The 20,638-nt window shown below is 39.9% G+C and overlaps 1 protein-coding gene across 1 annotated transcript in view; it reads left to right on the plus strand.

Moving 5' to 3' along the window:
- The window catches only part of XRCC5 (X-ray repair cross complementing 5), a 90,696-nt gene that overhangs the window by 43,434 nt on the left and 26,624 nt on the right, over positions 1-20,638 (plus strand). Inside the window, exons 15-16 of the mRNA XM_052664340.1 lie at positions 5,016-5,109; positions 6,547-6,616. Coding sequence (XP_052520300.1) covers positions 5,016-5,109; positions 6,547-6,616 — 164 coding nt within the window. The remainder of the gene's footprint in view (positions 1-5,015; positions 5,110-6,546; positions 6,617-20,638) is intronic.

Consider the following 20,638-nt stretch of genomic DNA (forward strand, 5'->3'; position numbering starts at 1 on the left):
CCCAGAGCCTGAAGACTGTTGTTCTGTGATTTGATCCCTGCTTGTTCTTTGCTCCCATAAAGGTTCGGTGTGCCACCCAGCCAAGTGAGCTGCCTGGGACCAGAGAATAATCTTGCTCACACACACCTACTCACACTCCACGGCTCTAGTCTTCCTTCTCAGAAATCTTAGTTTTTAAGAACTGCAGAAACGACACATGTAACAAGTATTTATCGAGCACCTCGTATATTCAGGAATGACTCAGTCCCTTCTGCAAGGTTCTAGAGACTCTCAGTTTTTATCATTAAACCTCAATCAGCTGTAGAGGTGGTCTCCCTAAGGGAAAGAGAGATTGCTTACAAAAAGCTATAATTTTTTGTATATTCAATGTCCCTGTACCCAGGGTACATATTTCCATGATGATGATGGTGATTTCAAAGAGAAAATAGAAGCCCATAATAGGTCAGAACGCCTCAGTTTTCCAGCCCATCTTACTGAAAAACATATCTGTCTGCCTTCACTTCCTTTCTTCCTGTCTCAGTGGAGGAGGGTACCACATCCTGTCCCAAGTTAATCCTTTCACTTGTGTCCTAGGATGCTGTCTTCCATCCTACCTGGTACCTTTCAGTCCACTAATAATTGCTTCCTTCCTTCTGTAATTTTCAGCTTCTCCCTCTGTACCAACCCCCTTCCCTCCACACATTAACATTTTATTTCTTTCCTCTAAAAGAAAATGAAATAATCCTCTCAGTTTCCTCCCTCTAATTACTACCTGTTATCATCTTCTTTCCTTCCACAGCCAGGCTTATTAGAACAGCCCACACTGCTGCTGTTCCCAGCACTTGTGGGCCCAGGCTTATGCCTCCACCACATCCCTGCACCTGGCCTCCTGAAAGACACTCGCTGCCAGATTTACTTAAGCTTGGCAGTCCTTTTCTTACTTGACCTCTTTGTAACACTTGACATTGTCAGTTATTCTTTCCCTCTTGAAATTCATATATCTTCCTTAAATTCAGCTTCTCCAGACTTTTCTTCTGAACCTTTGACAGCTCCCTCTCAGATTCCTCTGGGGCGGCTTTTCTTTCCCCATGAGTCTTTCAGGTTGATATTTCGTAGGTCTCTTTCTCTGAAAGGGCTGATATTTATTGGATACAGGTATGTTATGGGAGCTTTACGTGTATTATCTGTTTGGATCCTCCTGGCCGCCCTATGAAGTAGGTTCTTTTATTTACTCCATCTTAAAGCTGAGGACCCTGAAGCTTAGAGAAGATAAGAAACTTGCTTCGGATCACAGCTGGTTAAGTGTTAGAGTGAGGATTTAAACGTGGTAGTTCGACCCCAGAGCTTACACTCTCAACGATTATACTGTGTTGCACATCCTAAGACCTTAATTATTTCACATATGGGTCTTCAAAAATAACTGAACACCTGTCTATCCTAAAATATTTCCATCTTATCCACTGGATCTTAACTGTCTGCAAATAACTCAAGGTCAATATGTCCAGAAATTACTTTATCACCTTCTTTCTCTTTCCACACTCCTTTCAGCCCCCCTCTTCATGTTATTATTTTCAGTTTTTTAGTGAATGACACCTAATTTCTTCTAGGGAGTCATCCCTTTTCTTCACTTTCCACATCTAATTGGTTTACCAGGTTGTATTAGATTTACCTCAAGTTCACTCCTTTCACTTCAGGTTAGTATAGTGGCTAATAGCATTGATTTTAGAGTCAGATAGATCTGGATCAAAAGTCAAGCATTTCTTTTTAATAGTGGTCAAAATCGGCAAGTTGCTCTATGCCAAGCTGTGATAACAAATACCTGCCTTTTAGGAGAGTAGTTAAAAGTTAGCTGTGGACCCCTTACTGTGTGCTTAAGACAAGGTCAGGCCCTTTTGACTCTTGGTTTTGCTCATTTGTAAGAGGACAGTTTATAATAGCTAGCTCAAACGCTTGGCATCATGATTGATGGTGAGCGTTTATTTTTAAAAAAGGTTAGTTCTTACTAGCATTGCCCACTGCCATTGCTATTATGTAGGCTTCACTTTAGCCTGCTTTACTGATATAACCCCCTTGGCCAATTTCCCTCATTCCAGGCTTCCCCTTCCAGTTCATTCTGCAATCTGCTATCTGAGTGATTTTTTAGAAAAAAAAACTGATCATATCACTCCCTTGCTTAAAATTCTCTAATGCAGTGATTCTTCATCAGTGTGTGTTTGTGTGTGATGGACCCTTTTATCTTCTAATAAAAACTGTGAACCATCTCCCCAGGAAAATGCCCCAACATAATAAATTTTGCATATAATTTTGGGTGGTCACAAATTCCTTGATGTCCTTCTTGGATACTTGATTAAAAACCTTTGCTCTCCTGGCTTTCCATTACCTTCAGCTTCAGATCAAATTCTGTTACACAAATGAGAAAACCCAGATACACAGAAGGAAAACAAGTATCTATCTTACTAACTGGAGAACCACTTTCTGTCCTCAAAGTTTTTATGCCTACAGTTTAGATATTTTCCATCTTTATCTCTCACTACTTCCCAGCTTGTGCCTCATGCCGCAGCCCAATACAGCCTCTCGCTGTTCTCTCAAAGAGATGCACTGCTTACCACAATATTTTGTTAATTGCCTGTTTATATATTATCTTTCTTTTTTGACTGAACTTCTTGAAGGTGGTGATTATGTGTTCTCGTGCTGATACTCAGGCATGTCTGACCCTCTATGATGTCAAGGACTGTAGCCCACCAGGCTCCTCTGTCCATGAGACTTTCCAGGCAAGAATAGAGTGGGTTGCCATTTCCTTCTCTAGCCTTACAGATTATAAGAGTCTATATACATAAAATTTGCTAATCTGCTGCAGAATACTGGGATAGGACAGATAATTTGCAGCTGTCTACTTCCTAGTTTTCTATATAAAATAAAGATTGCTAATGGTTACAAATTTTAGAACCTAGAGCCTAAGAGTAAATGAACTAAGGTATATGTACTTGTAAATGAACTACAAGGTAAATACTGATATATGAAAGAAAATGAGAAAAGGAGAGAAAGCCACAAACTGTCTAGGGCCCCAGCATCCAGACGCAGCAGCTGTTAACGCTTGTGTGTCTGCCGTGACCTTGCCTGGATGATGTGTACTTTCCAGGGCTCAGCCCGTTCTTAGATAACTTGGGGATGAGAGTCATTGCACTTTCCCACTTCAGATAGACATTACGGGTTTAATATTTGTAAATTTCTCATTAATCCTGTTAAGTGATTCAATCTTGAGATTATTAAATGTGTTTTTACTGTTTCCTGCTCACTTCCGGACTGGCCTTTATCTGCCCAGTTCTGGAGAATCGGTATGTGTGTTTTCTATTTCTTCGTTCCCTAGAATCTTATTTGGGAGGGTTGGAGAAATTCTTCCATGTGATGTGACCTTGTGTTCTCACAGAACTTAGCTCTGTATGTTTAACGCTCTTTAATGCTACTGTATAAATTAATTTGTACTTTTGGAAGAGAAAATGCGAATAGTCGATGTATGCATGGTATTTTTCATCTTGGTGTTTTCCTGAGGAACAAACTGAAGCTCAGAAAGGACAGTCACTTACTAGACTCTAAACATACAAAAATTAATACAGAGTCAGTACCTTCAAGAAGGTATAAAACTCCAGGGCTAGCCAGTAGCAAAAACTGAGACTAGAGTCTGGATGTTTTTAATCTGTGGATTTTCCCTGAACCCTGTTATCTTTCTCTTGGGAAGAGCTGGCAAAGATTAACTAAAGTGGCTGTGACTTTTTTTTTTTTTTTTAAAGAACTCAAATTCTGATAGAATTTCATGCTTCCTCAGGTTTGTGCATTTTCCCTTGTTTTCGTCAGCAGGGTTTTGTGTGTTTGTTTATTCTGCTTGAAGGAAAGAGCTCTGAATGAGTCACCCCTTATCTTTTCTTCACTTCTCAAAGGGAAGAAGGCAAGTGGTAAATGGGAAAGATGTCAACTAGTAAAACTTTTAATTCGTGTTTATAAAACTGTAATGATGACTTTAGTTCTTTCATCGGGCTGGAAGAGGAGATTCATTATTGAAATATTATTGAATAAGCTAACTTCTGTCATATTTTTCTTTGCTTTACTTTTAAGATAACCTCTTCAAGCCTTACTGTCTGGAAGTTGGGCTTTTGAATAAAAACATCCCATTTAGAATCGTAGTTCTTGGTTACTATTTTCCCTTCTCATTCAGCCATTTCTTGGCAGCTTCTCTTCCCCCAGATTGACTATTTGTCTGGGAGAAAAATCTTCATGTCTGTCTGTTCTGTAGCTTAAGTAAGATTACGGGCAGAGTCTTTGGATCTTTCTTCTCCTTTGCAATTAACCTGACCTCCTCTCGACTTTAAGGCAGACTGTTAAAGCCAGCCTGTTACTTGAGGCAAGATGTTTGATACACTTCTTTGGAGTCATCGTTCCCTTATCACACAGATGCTTTTGCACTCTCTTAGCATATTACACAAAACACAATTAGGTTTATAAAGGAACACATTAAAAGTTTTCTTTTGAAAGTGGTTTTTTATAGTTTGACTTCTTTAAGACCATGCTCTTGCATATTTAATTAAGGATTGTCTAGTAAGTTTTGACAGCTGGAAGTAGGAGCTTATAAAACACATACATGATGAAGAAGATAGATTATTAGACACAAAGGTCTTCTGTGTATCTGGAAAGCTAATATTACTAGCTATCAATTCTCAGGTAGAAACCAGCAAATAACAGCCAAAGGGTAAATGGGTTTCGTGCTGAAATGTGAAGTTTCCATTACCTGTGCTTGCAGTTTCATCTTTTGAAAGGGCTTTGTGATGCGACTGCTAATTAAAGCCCAGGCCCCGCTGTAGTTGGTTGGTCTGTCAGGAGCTTGGAGGCTGGGAAGGGGAGGCAGCTGCTTGTAAAGGAAGACTAAGTGTGGCTACTTGTTTTTGATTCTTTAAAAATAAATTGATACTTTTCACATCAGCAGTTCTGGGTTTTGTATTCGTTCTATTTTAAGGGGAGGAAAAAGCCATTTACTTCTTTTCCAGTCATGAAGAGGGACCCACCTGTAAAAGACTGAAGACGGAGGAGGAGGAAGCCCACTTCAGTGTCTCCAGCCTGGCCGAAGGCACTGTCACCTGTGTGAGCAGAACTTCCCTGCTGTGCTCCCCTCTTTTGGGAAAGTTGGGACTTGGGGAGTTGGCATCATTCTGCTAGTCCTTTAATGTAGCACTTTCTCTGGTCCTTTCAGTGTATAAGCCATGTTTGTCCATCCCACACTTCTTCCTTTCTTCTTTTAATTATTGTCAGTGAATCACCTATAGGATAATTTATATGATATGTAGTATCAATACATAGAGCACTGTATAGAGCATGACACATCACTTAGGTAAAGTTTTTCTGGTGACTTCATTTTGCAGCTTTCTGTTTAGTCACAATGGTAGGATAAGTGGGGGCTTAGTGATAGGAGTCTTATCTCCAAGTATATTAGCTTTAAGAGTATAAGTCTCGTTTCCTTTCTGATGTACAACTCACTAGTTTAGGGTTTCTCCAAACCATGTATCCTTTGACACTTGAGATCTTTAACGGAATGGTTTTTGGAACTTGAACATATTGCCTTATTTTAAGTGACCTTTTTTTGAATCAGTGAATCTTATGTTCTTTACTACTAGCCAAATAGACTAGAAAGGGTAGCTAGTATTAGGGCATGCCTTTTCCCCTCCTGAAAAAGCAATGCTCCAGAAAAACTGAATGTCTAAAAAGTTATTTGGATTTTAGTACAATATCTTTATAGTAAAGGGGAAAAAAAATCATGACCTTTTTTATTCTCGGAGCTTTTCTGATGCTATACTAGAGCAGACTGGAAATCCGAGTACTTTTGTACCAGCATTTACCAGCCTTTATAGGACCCCATTGTCTTCTCCCCCTTGAGCTCAAACTTAGCCCCTATTAATTAAGGTTGAGATCAGAAGTTGAGAGACACAGGCATGATCAGAAAGTGCCATACAGCGTGGCAGAGACTTTTGTCTTTGAAACTCTCCCACCTAGCACTGATGTGTTTTTATTTGGGGGCCATGTTTATTTTGGGCATGTTTGAATAGTCTACCAAGATTTCAGTGCCACAGGTTTGATCAGCAGCAGTCCCCAGAAAGGACAGTTCAGTGAATCAGGGCATCAGGGTATCAGTTCCTGTGTTATCTTAGTGGGACAAAGATACTCTGAACTGACCCTGCACCACAGCATCCTCCCCTTCCTAATTGGTTGGGTGTCAGGATGGACAGGTAGTCTGCCTAGTAAGCTAGCCTGCCTGGTGCCTCTGGCGTCAGACTTCTGACCCCTCTGGAATGAAGTCAGTTTGCATGAGGAGAGGTGAGTGGAAGTACAGACAGATGGCAGCCCTTTGAACACAGAAATCTGCTAGTTTTTAACAAACCATGGAAATGAAAATGAACAGGAAGGGCCTCACTTTGTCTTTGCCTGTTTTATAAGAACACACTACATTAAGTTGTCTTGTCTTGCCTGGGGTACTTCCAAAAAGAGAAGTGATCTGCAGGTTTACTGTCTGTGGGTGTGTTCTAGGTTGGAAGCGTGAATCCTGCTGAGAACTTCCGTGTTCTAGTGAGGCAGAAGAAGGCCAGCTTTGAGGAAGGTAAGAGATATAACGTGGGCTTTGCACTTAAGGAAAGGTGTTTAGTTAGGTTAATGTGATTTAAGTCTAGACTAATAATTGTCACTTTTTGTTACACTGTTTTATAGAACAGTTTTCTTTCCTGGTAGGTCTTTGTGACTGTCCCTCGTTGGTGAGCTCACCGAGGCCACAATATGAGCACGGGAAGGTAGATTTAGCACTGGTCTTTGAAACAGAGAGGAGCCAATTCGTAGGTCTCCCTGTTAAGAAAACAGTGGGCTGGAATCCTGGAGCTTTTAGTTCCACTTCACTGAAGTTCTCTGGGAATAAAACATCTTTGTGTCATATCCTCCCATTTTCTGAGACATAATTCTTGTTTGCTCCTAAGAGTTTGAGCCCTTGACAGTAATCTCAGAAAGACCTTACTCCTGCTCTTAGATTTGATCCTTCTGAAATTGATTACATCCTCACATTTTTCTTATCAGATGAAACCCAGAATTCCATTTAGTCTTGAGCTGATACCAAAGCAACTTGAAGGGATGGATAGAGGGTCTCGGACTGACATTCATTCACTTGACTGCATTCCAGTTCCTGTTCATTTGCCTTTAACAAGTTGCCACTGGCAGTTGTAATCCTTCAGCCTTGTTTATATAACAATGTTGTGTTCATTATTGCTACCCAGGGTCAGGGCCTGTGAGCTGAATAGAGGCTTGAGGTAGAGACTGAATCTGTGTTCCTCCGGGGCACAAGTACTTACCAAAGAATTTCCCCAATAAAAGTCATTTTTTCAGAAAATCCTGGTACCAGTTTTGAAGCTCTGATATTTTCTGTGCTTGCTCACATGACTGCAGTATTGCTCTGTAGGGTAATTGAGACAAAAAGTGAGGTTAGGGGCCAGTGGTGGGGTTCAGAGAAGAGGGGAGCTGCTGGCACCATAGAAGCGGAAAAATTGAAGCTATGGCAGGAGAGGAGGGAATGAGGAGAAACAGGTAAGAGGAGAGGAAGTGAACAAATTTGCATAAGGGTGCCGTGTTCTACAGTATATTCTCAGCTCATGACTTAGGATTTTCTTCAGTGTTGGTAAAACTCTGGGATGCTTGGCTTGAGTGCTCTGCCTGGGGGAGTTGGTAAGGAGGCAGAGTTTGGGGTCTGAAGTTAAGTTCAGGCAGAGCAGAGAAAGCTCCTGAGAACACCAGATGCCAGAGTCTAAGGAGGTCTTGCTGTGATTCATGGGGTCTCAGAGAGTCGGATACGACTGAGTGACTGAACTAAACTGAAAGAGGTCTTGAGACAGTAAATTCTTGAGAATTTGCTTATATCTTAGGAAAACACTGTTTTTCCTAAGCTAATTGGGGATTAAAGCAGTCTTGTGAAAATAACAGGGGCAAGTAACCCCTCAGTGGCATGTAGATGGCAATGTGTGCCTGCTCAGTCATGTCTGACTCTTTGTGACCCCATGGACTGTAGCCCGCCAGCCTCCTCTCTCCATGGGATTTCCCAGGCAAGACTGCTAGAGTGGGCTGTCATGTCCCCCTCTAGGGGATCTTCCTGATCCAGGGATCAAAACCTGTGTCTCCTGCATTGGCAGGCAGATTCTTTACCACTGAGCCACCTGGGAAGCACATAGATCACAATGGGTATTATCATTATTCCCATTTTACAGGAGGAGAATCTGTAAAACTGGAAGAAATGAACTTCCCCCCAAAATCACACAGGGATTCAAATCCATGTCTCCTTCAAATACTGGATTTTTCTACTTAGCAGTACTATTTCTCCTGATTGCTAATGCTTTCCTTTCCTATGCTGTTTGTTTGTTCAAACGTTACAAGGTCAAGCATCTCAAACCTGTGCCTGTAGCTAGGATTTTGGCCAGTAAGCTCTTCTTTCCTGTTGAAGGTGATTGAGTCCTGGCACACTGCAGCGTTGTGATGGTGGATGTCCCTCTGGACCTCATTCCGGAACTTGGTCGGTCAGAGATCTCCAGTGACCTCACAAAAGCAGGCTTTCTGCCGAGCTGCAAAAGAATGGGACCACCCACTTGTTAGCAGTTAGTTCTGTCTCATGGTCCTCATTTGGCTTCCCTTTCTGGCTTCAAGCTTCAGAAATTTTGTGTCCTCGTTCCTTTTCTACCTTCCGTGTTCTTCTACTTGAACATCTCTTGGTGAGCCAAGAGTCACCTTGTAAGCCTGAAGAGCTCTCCCAAACTTAAAGCTACCTCCCTGGTTTTGATCTTCTAGAGATCTCTGCCTTGGCCAGGGGAGGCAGAAGTCCTTCTCTCCTCTCCTGTATATCTATTTTTTTAATGGAGTGGCCAAAAATGTGATTAATAATGGGTAGTTTTACCCTTTGTTAGAACTTGGCCCTTTCACTTCTGTTATAAACTAAAGCACGGGTGCAATTCCTTTGTCCTGAACCAACAGCAGAGTCATCCAAAACTCTCAGCTCATATAGCGTTTTGTGATCCTGTCCCCTTGACGTGAGCCGTCAGCAGCACACATTTTCTTTTCTGGTTTTTAGTGTAAGCGATGTTCCTTGTCCTAAGCTTACTGGCGGAGAGCAAGTTAACACTGAACCCCAGGAACGTATTCATTCTGGCTGTTGGTGCTTCTGTAAGATGTCTTTAATTCTTATGTGCCCTTCTCTTTCTGGCCCAACTCTCCTCCTTCCTTGCTAGCCACCTGCCATTCTGTTGCTACAGTTTCACAATAGAAAATTCTTGACCACAGCTCTGTATAAAATAATCATCTCTCAGTTGTGAAGATGGGTGTTTCCCTCACACAGTATTCATAAGCCCGTCAGTTCCATCATCTGTGATGTCTGTTATGTGCAGTTGTGAGTTATTGAGAGAACCTGAGTCTACAGTTCTCGGAGACTCCTGAGTTGTGACAAGGTAGCGGAGCTCTGTTCCACCAAATTGAATTCACAGGAGCATGACTGGTTAAAAAACAGACCTGTCAAGAAAAGGCATCCTAAGTTGGAGTGGTAAGGACTCCTGTTTGGGGTCTGATATCTAACATTAGGTTTATTTGCCTTGAGTGTAACGTACGCAGCCATTTGGAAGATGATGATCACTCAGTTCTGTGGCCATTGAGGTCTTTCATGCTTCTCGCATCTTTTTCTCTCACTTTGTTTGGCTCCTGTCTCATCCTCTACTCTGCCATCTTCATTCTCCAACCTCTTAGTCTCATATATCAAACAACATCCTTCCAATTTTAAAGGACATTTCTTAAAATTTACTTCTGTAGGATTGCCCAAAACTAGGCAGAATGTTATTAACACAACTAGTAATGAAATTATATTATTCAGCAAAGTCAAATAAATAATTTCTTTCTACTCTGTGAGTAGAGCACTGACTCATATAATTTTCTACCATGAATCAAGTCTAACCTCTGGGTTCTCAATCCAAGTTTCTTAAGGGATCTGGGAAAAAAATTCCCATATGTGTATGTTTTCTGTATTTTCTTTTGTTAATGGTTTATTAATCTTTGCTGTGAATTATATAACCTACCATACCCCTTTGTAGACAAACATAAGAAAATAAAAAATATGGCCTTTATCTGTTTTGCACAGAGCAAATAACAGAGAAAATTAGCTTCTGTTAAATACCTTAAACATCTTGAAAAAAAGGATACTAAATACAAACAGAACTAAAATTTTTAGTATTGTTAGCCCTATAAAAGTTTTTTTTTAACAATTTGACATACTTTATTAGTTTTTCCCGAAACAACAGTGATCCATCTGAACATGAGAGAGAAAATACATGATTACAGATTCCAGAGATTTAGTCTATACTTTTATATTTTTATTAAATATTTTACTGTCCTTCATTGACTTTCTTTTTGACCTGTTTTAAATTGTTAAACTCTAAAACTTGATGATCCATGCTTATTTTATACCTCACTTATCAATGTGAATTTTAAGTTTGTTTGGAATTGTAAAGGACCCCTACTAGAAGGATATGCTATTATTTGATGTGATAATTGTGCATCAGTGACCATGGGAAGAGCTGACTCATTGGAAAAGACTCTGATGCTGGGAGGGGTTGGGGGCAGGAGGAGGAGGGGATGATCCAGGATGAGATGGCTGGATGGCATCACGGACTCGATGGACGTGAGATGAGTGAACTCTGAGAGTTGGTGATGGACAGGGAGGCCTGGCGTGCTGCGGTTCTTGGGGTCGCAAAGAGTCGGACACGACTGAGCGACTGAACTGAACTGAACTGACCCTTAGGATCTTGTTCATCTTCCATGTGGCCTATGGGTTTAGGCCCAGAATGGTTGAGATGACTTTCCACAGATTATTGCAAATGTGTGGATCAGATTCAAGAGCCAGTTGTTGCCTTTTGTGGCCTAAGCATCTCCATTGGTTGCTTACATTTCATTAGATGGTACACACCTGCTCTGGAGTTTACATTTTAATATAATAAAACTCATTAACCAAATAATTCCAATGAAATCATTGAAAAGAAAAAGAAAAAATAGAAAAGACATGACATAGAAATCAAAGACTAGCATATACACACAACCACTTTATAAGTAAGTGTTTTCAGTTTTCACATTTGTCCCTAAAAGGCTCCTGTCCATTCTTACTCAGCTTCTAACATCTTTTCAGATTGCTGTCAATCTGTGGGTCAGAGTATCTCTAATTGCGGAGTATGGCTCTTGTAAATTGTAGCCTAGCTGTATGTTAAAAATCAGAGCATGCGAATAAAAACCTGTTAACTAATCGGGACGCTCTCTCAGCAAGCACCAAGATTTCTTCCTGAGAGCATTAAAACACCTATGTGTGACACACGCAGCATTTTCAGTCTCCCAAAGTTTTGTTTTCTCGTGCCAGATGGTAAAGTTGGTTGTCTTAAACTTGCTGAGTATTTTTTTTTTCCTTTTTTATGTTAAAAATAGAAAGGATGTTTTTTCCTCTGGCTGAAAATGTGGAACTCATGTGAGTGGTTTCCCTGTGTCAGAACAGCTAGAACACAGAGTTCATTCAAGCCTGCATGTAATGCGGTGGCCCACTGGCTTGCATTGATGACCCGTGCCAGCAGTGCAACCAGGCAGGTGCTCACAGTTGGCTCTGCTGGAAACACAGAATTAATCATGGGTTCTCTGGAGAAAGGGTGTGGTATCCAGCTTGCTGTTGGTGTTCACCCTTGCGAGAAGTGCTAATGAGAGTGATTTGTGAAGCAGAGAGCTGTTGAAGTACTTGTGGCAGTTTGGTTCTTTTTCTTCATTGCCTGTAATTCACGGTGCATAATAGATCACTGTCATGCAGGGCATTGTACTTGGTTCTCCTAGTTGTCCTTGAATTGAGCTGTCTTTCACGACTGCTTCGTAAGCCCAGCTGGTTGAGAAAGGAAACTGATTTCTGATTTTGCTGATCTGCAAACTGCTATCATCAATGACTGAAAATGACTGCTTGTAGGAAACATCAGAAGCCCTTAACCAATTAAAATGTTTAGGAAAGGATGTTAGTCTTTTGTTAAAATAGTCACTAATAGGTTGAAATGTGTTAAGAGAAACCCAGAAACAGCTTAAATGCAGTAAAAGTGTTTTGGTTCCCCCCACCCCACCCCACCTTCAAATTGCAAGCCCAGGGCAAAAAATATGCTGACACGGAAAGAAATGCTAAGTATAATTTGGTACTGTTAGTCCTGTCTGTTTCCATGTCTACATAAAACTTTTAAAAATGGCATGCTTGTTTCTTGGGCCAGAAAAGGGAAGGGAATTTGGTTCAGGTATAGAACACAGTTCCAGCAGGGCTTGAGAATATTACCAGCATAGATGTCCTTGGATATAGAGGGGAAAAAATCAACTTTTTTTTTCTTTGCAATTCCTCCTGGACATTTGGGGGGAAAAAAAACCTTTTAGTTAACAGTTATGATTAAAGGCCTTGCTGTAGACTGAATTGTGTCCTCCCCAAATTTGTATATTAAAGCCCTGACCCCTCAGGTGATAGTATTTGGAGACGGAGCCTTTGGGAGGTCATTAGATTTAGATGAGGTCATGATATTGGAGCCCTCATAATGAGATTAGTGACCCTTATAAAAAGAGACACTAGTTTGCATTCTCTTCTCTCTTCTCTTTCTTTTCTGTCTGATGTGAAGGTGACTGTTTGCAAGCCAGAAAGAGAGCCCCCACCCAAACCTGACACCAGCTTCCAACTGTGAGGGAATAAATTTCTGTTGTTGAAGCCAGCTGGTCCATGATATTTTGTTATGTCAGACTGAGCTGGCTAATAAGGCTCGTTTTCTTTTCCTTTGTCAGATTAAACTACTGAAATCCTGTATTTTATCTCTTTGTCTTTTAGCAGTAATGAGATGCAGTCATAACACTCAGGACGGTCACTGTACGGTGTTCCATTGGTAGGCCATTGGAGTCAGGAGCCATTTCTCATAGGGGAACGATCAAACTATAATTCTCTTGCCCTTGGAATCTAGCAGAGTTCCCTTGGGACATTAAGGACAAGATTTATTGTTTGAGTTTTTTAGTGGTTATTCTGTAGAACACCTAGTGTCTGCCTTCTATCTGTGGTAAATCTCCACAAATCTTTAGTTAAATTGCACTTGTTTATTGCCAGTTTTTAAACAGTTTATTGAAGTATCATTTTCTGCTATAAAATGTACTCATTCTAAGTATAATTTTGTGATTCTTTATAAATGAAAAAGGTTATGCAATCATGACCACAACCCAGTTGAAAAACTTTTCCCTCAACGCCACAGTTTCCCTTGACAGTTTACAGTCAGTTCTTTCCCACCATCACCTCAGCCAACCACTTTCTGTCTCTGTAGGTTTGTCTTTTCTGGAAATTCCATGCAAATGGAATCACTCAATATGCAGGCTTTTGTGTCTGGCTTCTTTTATTTAGCATAAGGTTTTTGAAGTTTGTCTATGTTGTAGAATGTATCAATACTTGACTTCTTGTTTGTGCTGAATAATATTCCAGTTTAATGAATATGCCACATTTTGTTTATCCATTCACTGATTGATGGATATTTGGATTGTTTCCAGTTTTTAGCTATTAAGAATAATGCTGCTATGGATATTTGTATACTCCTTAGGCTTTTCTGCCAACAGGATCATACTGTGCAAATAAAGGCAGTTTTACTTCTTCCTTTGTGACTTGCATTGCTTTCAGTTTCTTTCTTTTTTTTTTTTTTAATTTTACTGGCTGGAACATCCAGGACAATGTTGGCTTTTTAGTCTTTCACCATTAGTATAACGTTAGCTCTAAGTTTTCTCAGATTTCCTTAATCAGCTTGAAAAAGTTTTCTTCCATTCCTAGGGGACAGAGAGTTTTGCTGTGAATGAGTGCTGAGTTTTATCAGGTGCATGTTCTACATCTGTGAGATGATCACCTGGGTTTTATTTGTCTATTTATGTGGTATACTATATTCATTGATTTTCAGTTGTTAAACCAGTCTTGCACTACAGGAATAAATTCCAGTCAGTCATGGTAAATAATCTTTTTTGAATGTTTCTAGATTTATTTTGCATGTATTTTGGTAGGATTATTGTAGGTATATTCATAAATGATACTTTCCTGTAGTTTTCTTGCGATATCTTTGTCTGGCTTTGGTATCTGGGAAATGCAGGCCTCGTAGAATGAGTTGGGAAGTAGTCTTTCCTCCTTTTCAGAATTGGTATGGTTTCTTCATTAAATATATGATAAAATTTGCCAGTGAAGCCTTCTGGGCCTGGTTTCTTTGTGGGAAAGTTTTTAATACTAATTCAGTTATTTTACTTATGATAAATTTAGTCAGATTTCTTATTTCTTCCTGAATCACTGGTGGTAATGTGTTCCTTTATACAAATTTGTCTATTCATCTACGTTGTCTAATTATTGGCATAGCATTGTTCATATTATTTTTCCCTTATAAATTTTAAGTTCTGTGGTTGTTAGGTATATGACTGCTTTTATTCCTGATTTTTAGTAATTTGTATCTTCTCTTGGTTAGTCTAAATAAAGTTTCTCTTTTATAGAAGATCTAACTTTTAGTTTTACTGATTTTATTATTTTGTTTTAAATTTCATTGACTTCTCTCTGATCTTGATTTTTCCCTTCCTTTTGCTTGCATTGGATTTAATTTTCTCCTTTTATAATTTCTTGTGGTAGAAGTGTAGATTATTGATTTGAAACTTTTTTTCTAACATAGGTATTTAAATCTGTACATTTCCCTCTAGCCAATTCTTTAACTGTGCACCATAAATTGTTTTCATTCTTACTCAATTAAAATACTGTTTAATTCCTTTTGTGATTACTTTGATCTTTGGATTATTTAGAACTGTGTTTAATTTCCAAATACTAGGAAAGTCCTAATTTTATTTCTGTTGTTGAGTTTTAATTTAATTCTGTTGTGACCAGAGAACATTTCAAGTGGCTTCAACTCTTACATTTATTGAGACTTATTTGAAGGCTTAGCATTTAGACTCTTTTGACAAATATTTTATATGTCCTTTAAAAGAATATTCTGTTGTTGCTAGGTTGAGGCTTCTGTAAATGTCAAGCTGATCACTTTGGATGATAGTTTGTTCAAACCTGTACCTTTGTTGATTTTCTATCTAGTTGTTTTCCATGAGGTTTTGAGTATGGAAGGTTATTTACCTCCAGACCTTGTGGGCTAGTGAGACCTTTATAATTTTTGCCTCATCTAGCTAAACAACTGTCTAGAAACCCAAGTGAATGTCTACAGAGTATCAATAAAGAAACATTGTCAATTCAGGTAATAGGGTGTATTTTAAATAAAGGTCTTCAGGTATTGGAGTTTAAAAAAAAATAAACATATATATATATATATCACAGGATTATGTTTGTATTTCAGAATTCTGTGCTTTGTGGAATTCATTTACATTAGTAAAGTATTGGTCACTGAGTTGTGTCCAACTCTTTGTGACCCCATGAACTGTAGTTCACCAGTCCCATCTGTCCATGGAATTCTCCAGGCAAGAATACTGGAGTGGGTAACCATTCCCTTCTCCAGGGGGTCTTCCCAACCTAGGGACTGAACCTGCGTCTCCTGCACTGCAGATTCTTTACTGGCTGAGTCACCAGGGAAGTCCCTTACATTAGTAAGTGACAAACTTATACAGTACAGGGGAAACCGTGGCAATTTTAGGAACTTTAGCAAGTCTCACTTTAGTGTTTATAGATTCGGAAAATTCAAAGGTTTCATTGCTTCCGCCTTTCATTTGTTTCTTCTTTGTGCCATTTTTCTCAAGCATGGGTGTATTTTGTTTGATTCATTATTTGTCTCACACATAAGGTTGGATTATCCCACCATTGTCCCATTTCTGATTGCTCTTAGATGTGCTATAATGAAGCCACTTACACATTGGTATTTTAAGTATAAGGAATTATGGAGGAGATTGAATCTATAAACTAAAGATAAAATTTGCCTTCTACAAATCTGATTCAGATTGGTAGACTAAACCTGAAGGCCAGTGGGTGAAATTAAATATTTTCTAAGGTCCTTTTTCATACTGCCATTTAAGTAAATGAGTAATAAATAGAGAGAAGTAGGTGGTAGAGAAAGAAAACTAAAGGAATTAAAGGGTCAGTGAAATACAAGTGTCCCGAGTAACTGCCACCCATAAATGCCAATCCATGAAAAGTGTGTTTCCATTTAGAACTCACTGGAGATAGAAATAATTGTTTATTGTTTACTTATCTAATAGTCTCTTACAGTTTCAAGATGATTTAATTGCTTCTTAGACCTCTCGTTAAAAAATAAGTATATACTCATTGAAAAATAATAATACAGAAAGTAGCACATAAAAAGAAGAAATCTCTTCATGCATTGTCCCTCTCTCTTCCAAACCCTCCTTATAACCAGCATTCTCTGTCTTGCTTTCTCACTCTCTCCATAGGAATAACCCTGTTAATCCCTGTTAATGTTCTATATTATAGTCAAGATGATTAATTGTTTTAGGGTATGGTAAATTGAGGCTATAGCCATAGGCAGTGGGGTCAAGTATCTTGACCTAAGAGGGTAAAAAGAGCTTACAACAAGATGGGGTGAGGCTAATTCATTCTTAGTAAATGACAGCAACAAAGATGCCTGCATATATAGTTATAGTAATGTGGAAATGATATATCTGACTCCTGTATACATCTTTCATAGGCTGTTACTCTTTGTCTCTGCATTTTCTCTTTTAAGGGATCTTTGTTTTAATTATTTCTTTCTCTATAAAAATTAAAGAGTGGTGATAAGAATTCTAGGCTGTCCATTCCCCTCAGTGATAGCCAATAGTGAATACACAATGTATGGATTTAAGTTGAAGGAACACAAAAAGACCTCTTCATGTCTTTTAGACATGAAGCTTTTAGAGGAGTAACTCAAGAGGCCTCAATCATTTATTCATCCATTCAGCAAATGATTGTTGAATGCCTATTATGTGCTACTCATTTTGGCAAGATACAGACAGTAAATGAATAAAATCTATGTCAAGTGATGGTAAGCACTTGGATTCGTTTGCTAGGGCTGCTGTAGTGAAGTACCAACTGGCTGGTTTGAGAATAACAAGTTTATTTTCTCTCAGTTCTGGAAGTTAGATGTCCAAAATCAAGGTGCATAAAGTTGGTTCTCTCTAAGGACTCTTGGGAGAATCCATTCCGTGTCTGTCTCCTAGCTTTTAGTGACAGCTGGCAATCCTTGGTGTTCCTTAGCTTCTGGATGCATCCCTCCAGTCTGCCTCATCTTCAGCTGGAATTCTGTGTGTCTGCATCCAGATTTCCCTCTTATATGAACACAGTCTTACTGGATCAGCACCCCCTCCCCCTTATGAACTCATCTGAACTTGATTACTCTGCAAGAACCCTATTTCCAAATAAGGTCACATTCTGAAGTTCTGGGAAGAACGTGAATTTGGAGGGAACCCTGTTCAATTCATAATAGCACCATCACTATAGAGAAAAATTAAAACAGGATAGTGGTGGGAAAGTGAATGCTGGGGTTGTTACAGGCTTGTGATTTTATGTAAAGGATGAAGGAAGCCTTGCTACTTGGTTGTCATTTGAACAGAGAATTGAGGAACATGGAAGGTAGAGTGTGGTAGCTATCTCTAGGGAACACTTTGCAGCCAAGAGGGAGCATTGCTCAGGAGTATCAGGGAAGACAGTGTGGCTGGAGGAAAGAAGCAGAGATGAGATCAGAGCGGTATCTGGGGCACATGTCATGTAGGGCCTCCTAACGTTTTGCTTTTATTCTGAGTGAAATGGGAAATTGCTGAAGAGTTCTGAGTAGAGGATGAGCTGATTGATTATGTATAAAGGCACTCTGGCTGCCCTGTTGAGACTGGGCAAGGTTGAAGTAGGCAGATGAGTTAGAAGGCCACTGCAGTGATCCAAGTGAGAGGCAGTGAAAAGAGGTCATACTCTTTCTTGGCAGGTTTTGCTGATAGTCTGAAAATAGGATGTGAGAGAAGGAAACAAGTCAAGGGTGACTCTTAAGTATTTGGGCCTGAACATCTGGAAGGTGGGAGAAGGCAATGGCTTCTTTCCAGTACTCTTGCCTGGAAAATCCCATGGATGGAGGAGCCTGGTGTGCTGCAGTCCATGAGGTCGCTAAGAGTCAGACACAACTGAGCGGCTTCACTTTCACTTTTCACTTTCATGCATTGGAGAAGGAAATGGCAACCCACTCCAGTGTTCTTGCCTGGAGAACTCCAGGGACTGGGAAGCCTGGTAGGAGGCCGTCTATGGGGTCGCACAGAGTCGGACACGACTGAAGCGACTTAGCAGCAGCAGTAGCAGCAGCAACTGGAAGGTGTTGACATTTAGAGAACGTAAAGACATATTAAGTTGGTTATATAGGTCCTGACTTTAGGAAAAAAGCCTGGGTTGTAAATATAAATCTGGGAGAAGTCACCATAGCAATGGTCTGTAAAGACATGAGAATAATGAGATTCTTGAGGAGGGGGAGGTGTGAGTTCTAGGGCACAGGTGGAAGGAGTAACTTAGATAGCTGCACACAGATGGTTTATCCAGAACAGTAGGAAGGATGCAGAGTATGGGTGTAGGTGCAGCTGGGTTGACCGATGTGAGGAGGAATCATGGAAGAGGCTGGCAGACCTGAGCAATGAAAGGCTGGATGGGAGAGGGCCCCAGGAAAGGCATCCCAAGTGAGGCAGCAGCCAAAGTGCTGGGGTGTCCCAGTGCCATGAGCATTAATAGGACTTTCTACAGAAAAAAGGGATTTTTGTTACTGCTGTTATTTTGCCTCTTGAGTTTACTGTTGATGAGTGTTTCTAACCACTTTGTACCTAGTTCTAAGTTTCTTCTAATTTTTAGTCACTTTCTAATCCAGTTGTTTCATATCTGTCTTTTCCTTTCCATCCTAAATACCACTACTACAACTTGGGCTTCCATCATTTCACCATTGGACAGTTACCTCATCCTATATTAATTACCCTCAAAATTCTTGTTCATCTCATCCTATGTGTTGGTACCGATTTAGCTTCTTATAGCACAGATTTGATTATGGGTCAGCCCTTCTTAATCACTCTCTTTGTCTTTGAAATTAGTCCTCCAGTCAAGACTTCATACAACCTGGTCACATCCTGCCATTCTAGACCAGTCTTCTACAGGTCCCCTCTGTGTACCCTGTGCTCAAACCACACTGGACACCTGCTAATACTCCTGTGACATTCACTTCACTGCCCTTCTGTATGAATGTCCCTTGTTTGTTCTCACCCCACCAGATCCTGGCCCCAACCCTGCAAAGAGATTCTTGAGATTTAGGAGCCCGTGTATCCTGCGATATTAATGCCCAGTAGTAGTTTTATTGTAATATGATTCGTTATCAAAGATGCTGCTGCTGGTCTATGCAGATAAAACCTCCATTTGTTTTTATGCTCTCTGAGTACTGCCGGCCAGTAGTAGTTTTTTTGTCTCCATCATTGTCCTTAATAAAACAGTGCTTGGGAATCATCATGATTTGAATTTTTAAATTACAGCCAGATTAACCCTCAGGTTTTCTGGATTGATTTATAAATCTTAGCCTCATCAGAGAAGAAACATCTCTGTATTTTGAGTTCTAGAATATTATACAACTTCCTTCACAAAAATCAAAAACAGAGGGGGAAAAAAATGGAAAAAAAAAAAAGAGATCTGAAGGGTCCTTAAGGAAAGATACCAAATAAGCACAGGACATCATTATTTACCTATTTTTAAGAAGATTGATACATGGAGTATGGTTTTTAAATTTCTGGTTCTTGATATTCCATTTAAGAATTAGTCAGTTTCTTGAGGCATTGTAAAGCTCTGTGTCCTGCCTCCCCCTCCTCTATCATCCCCAAAAGCACATTCAGCTAGCAGCCATCTGCTCCTCTCCTTGCAGAGGAGTCTGACTCATCACTCCTCACTGTGTCTCTTCCACTGATACATGAATCTCAGTTCCATTCGGTTACCAACTTTCAATTGGACCCCACTGCCAGAGCGGTCCCCTGTCCCAGCATTTTCTCTTGGCTGTACTGTTTCTGCGTCTGCTTGGTTCCCTCTGCCTACTTCCTGTATAAGTTTGATGACACCCACTCAGGTATGAAGCTGGACAAATACTATAAAATTCCTACAGTACCAAACACTGTCATCTTGCATTCTGCCCCTCTCTACTACTCATCCAGAATGGAATCTAGATGCTTTAGTTCTGAATTCTTCTGTATCACTGTGGTATTTAGTAAAATATCTTATTTTAGTATGCTTTGCCATCGTTGAATTTAAAATTTGTTTTAGGACCTTAGAAAATTATGAAGATGCTCTTCCTCTGCCCTCTCTACTCCCTACTCCCGTCTTCAGTGCGTACTTCCAAGCATATAGCATGTACATTACATAAGTGAGCTGAAGATACCACTTCCTCATTTGATGAAAAGGACTTCCTTTCGTTTCTTCCTTATGTTAGTGTCACGCCCCAGTTTTGCGCTACTTAAAGTACACTCCTGTCTGGAAACGAAGTAATTAGTTAGACTAAAGAGTGGCTGTTCTTTGGTCTTTAGTTAATTGCTATAAGCCTTGTAAATATGAACTGGTAATCTTCAGGTTTCATGGGATATA

Source organism: Budorcas taxicolor, chromosome 2, assembly GCF_023091745.1.
Source record: "Budorcas taxicolor isolate Tak-1 chromosome 2, Takin1.1, whole genome shotgun sequence".
Lineage (NCBI taxonomy): Eukaryota > Metazoa > Chordata > Mammalia > Artiodactyla > Bovidae > Budorcas > Budorcas taxicolor.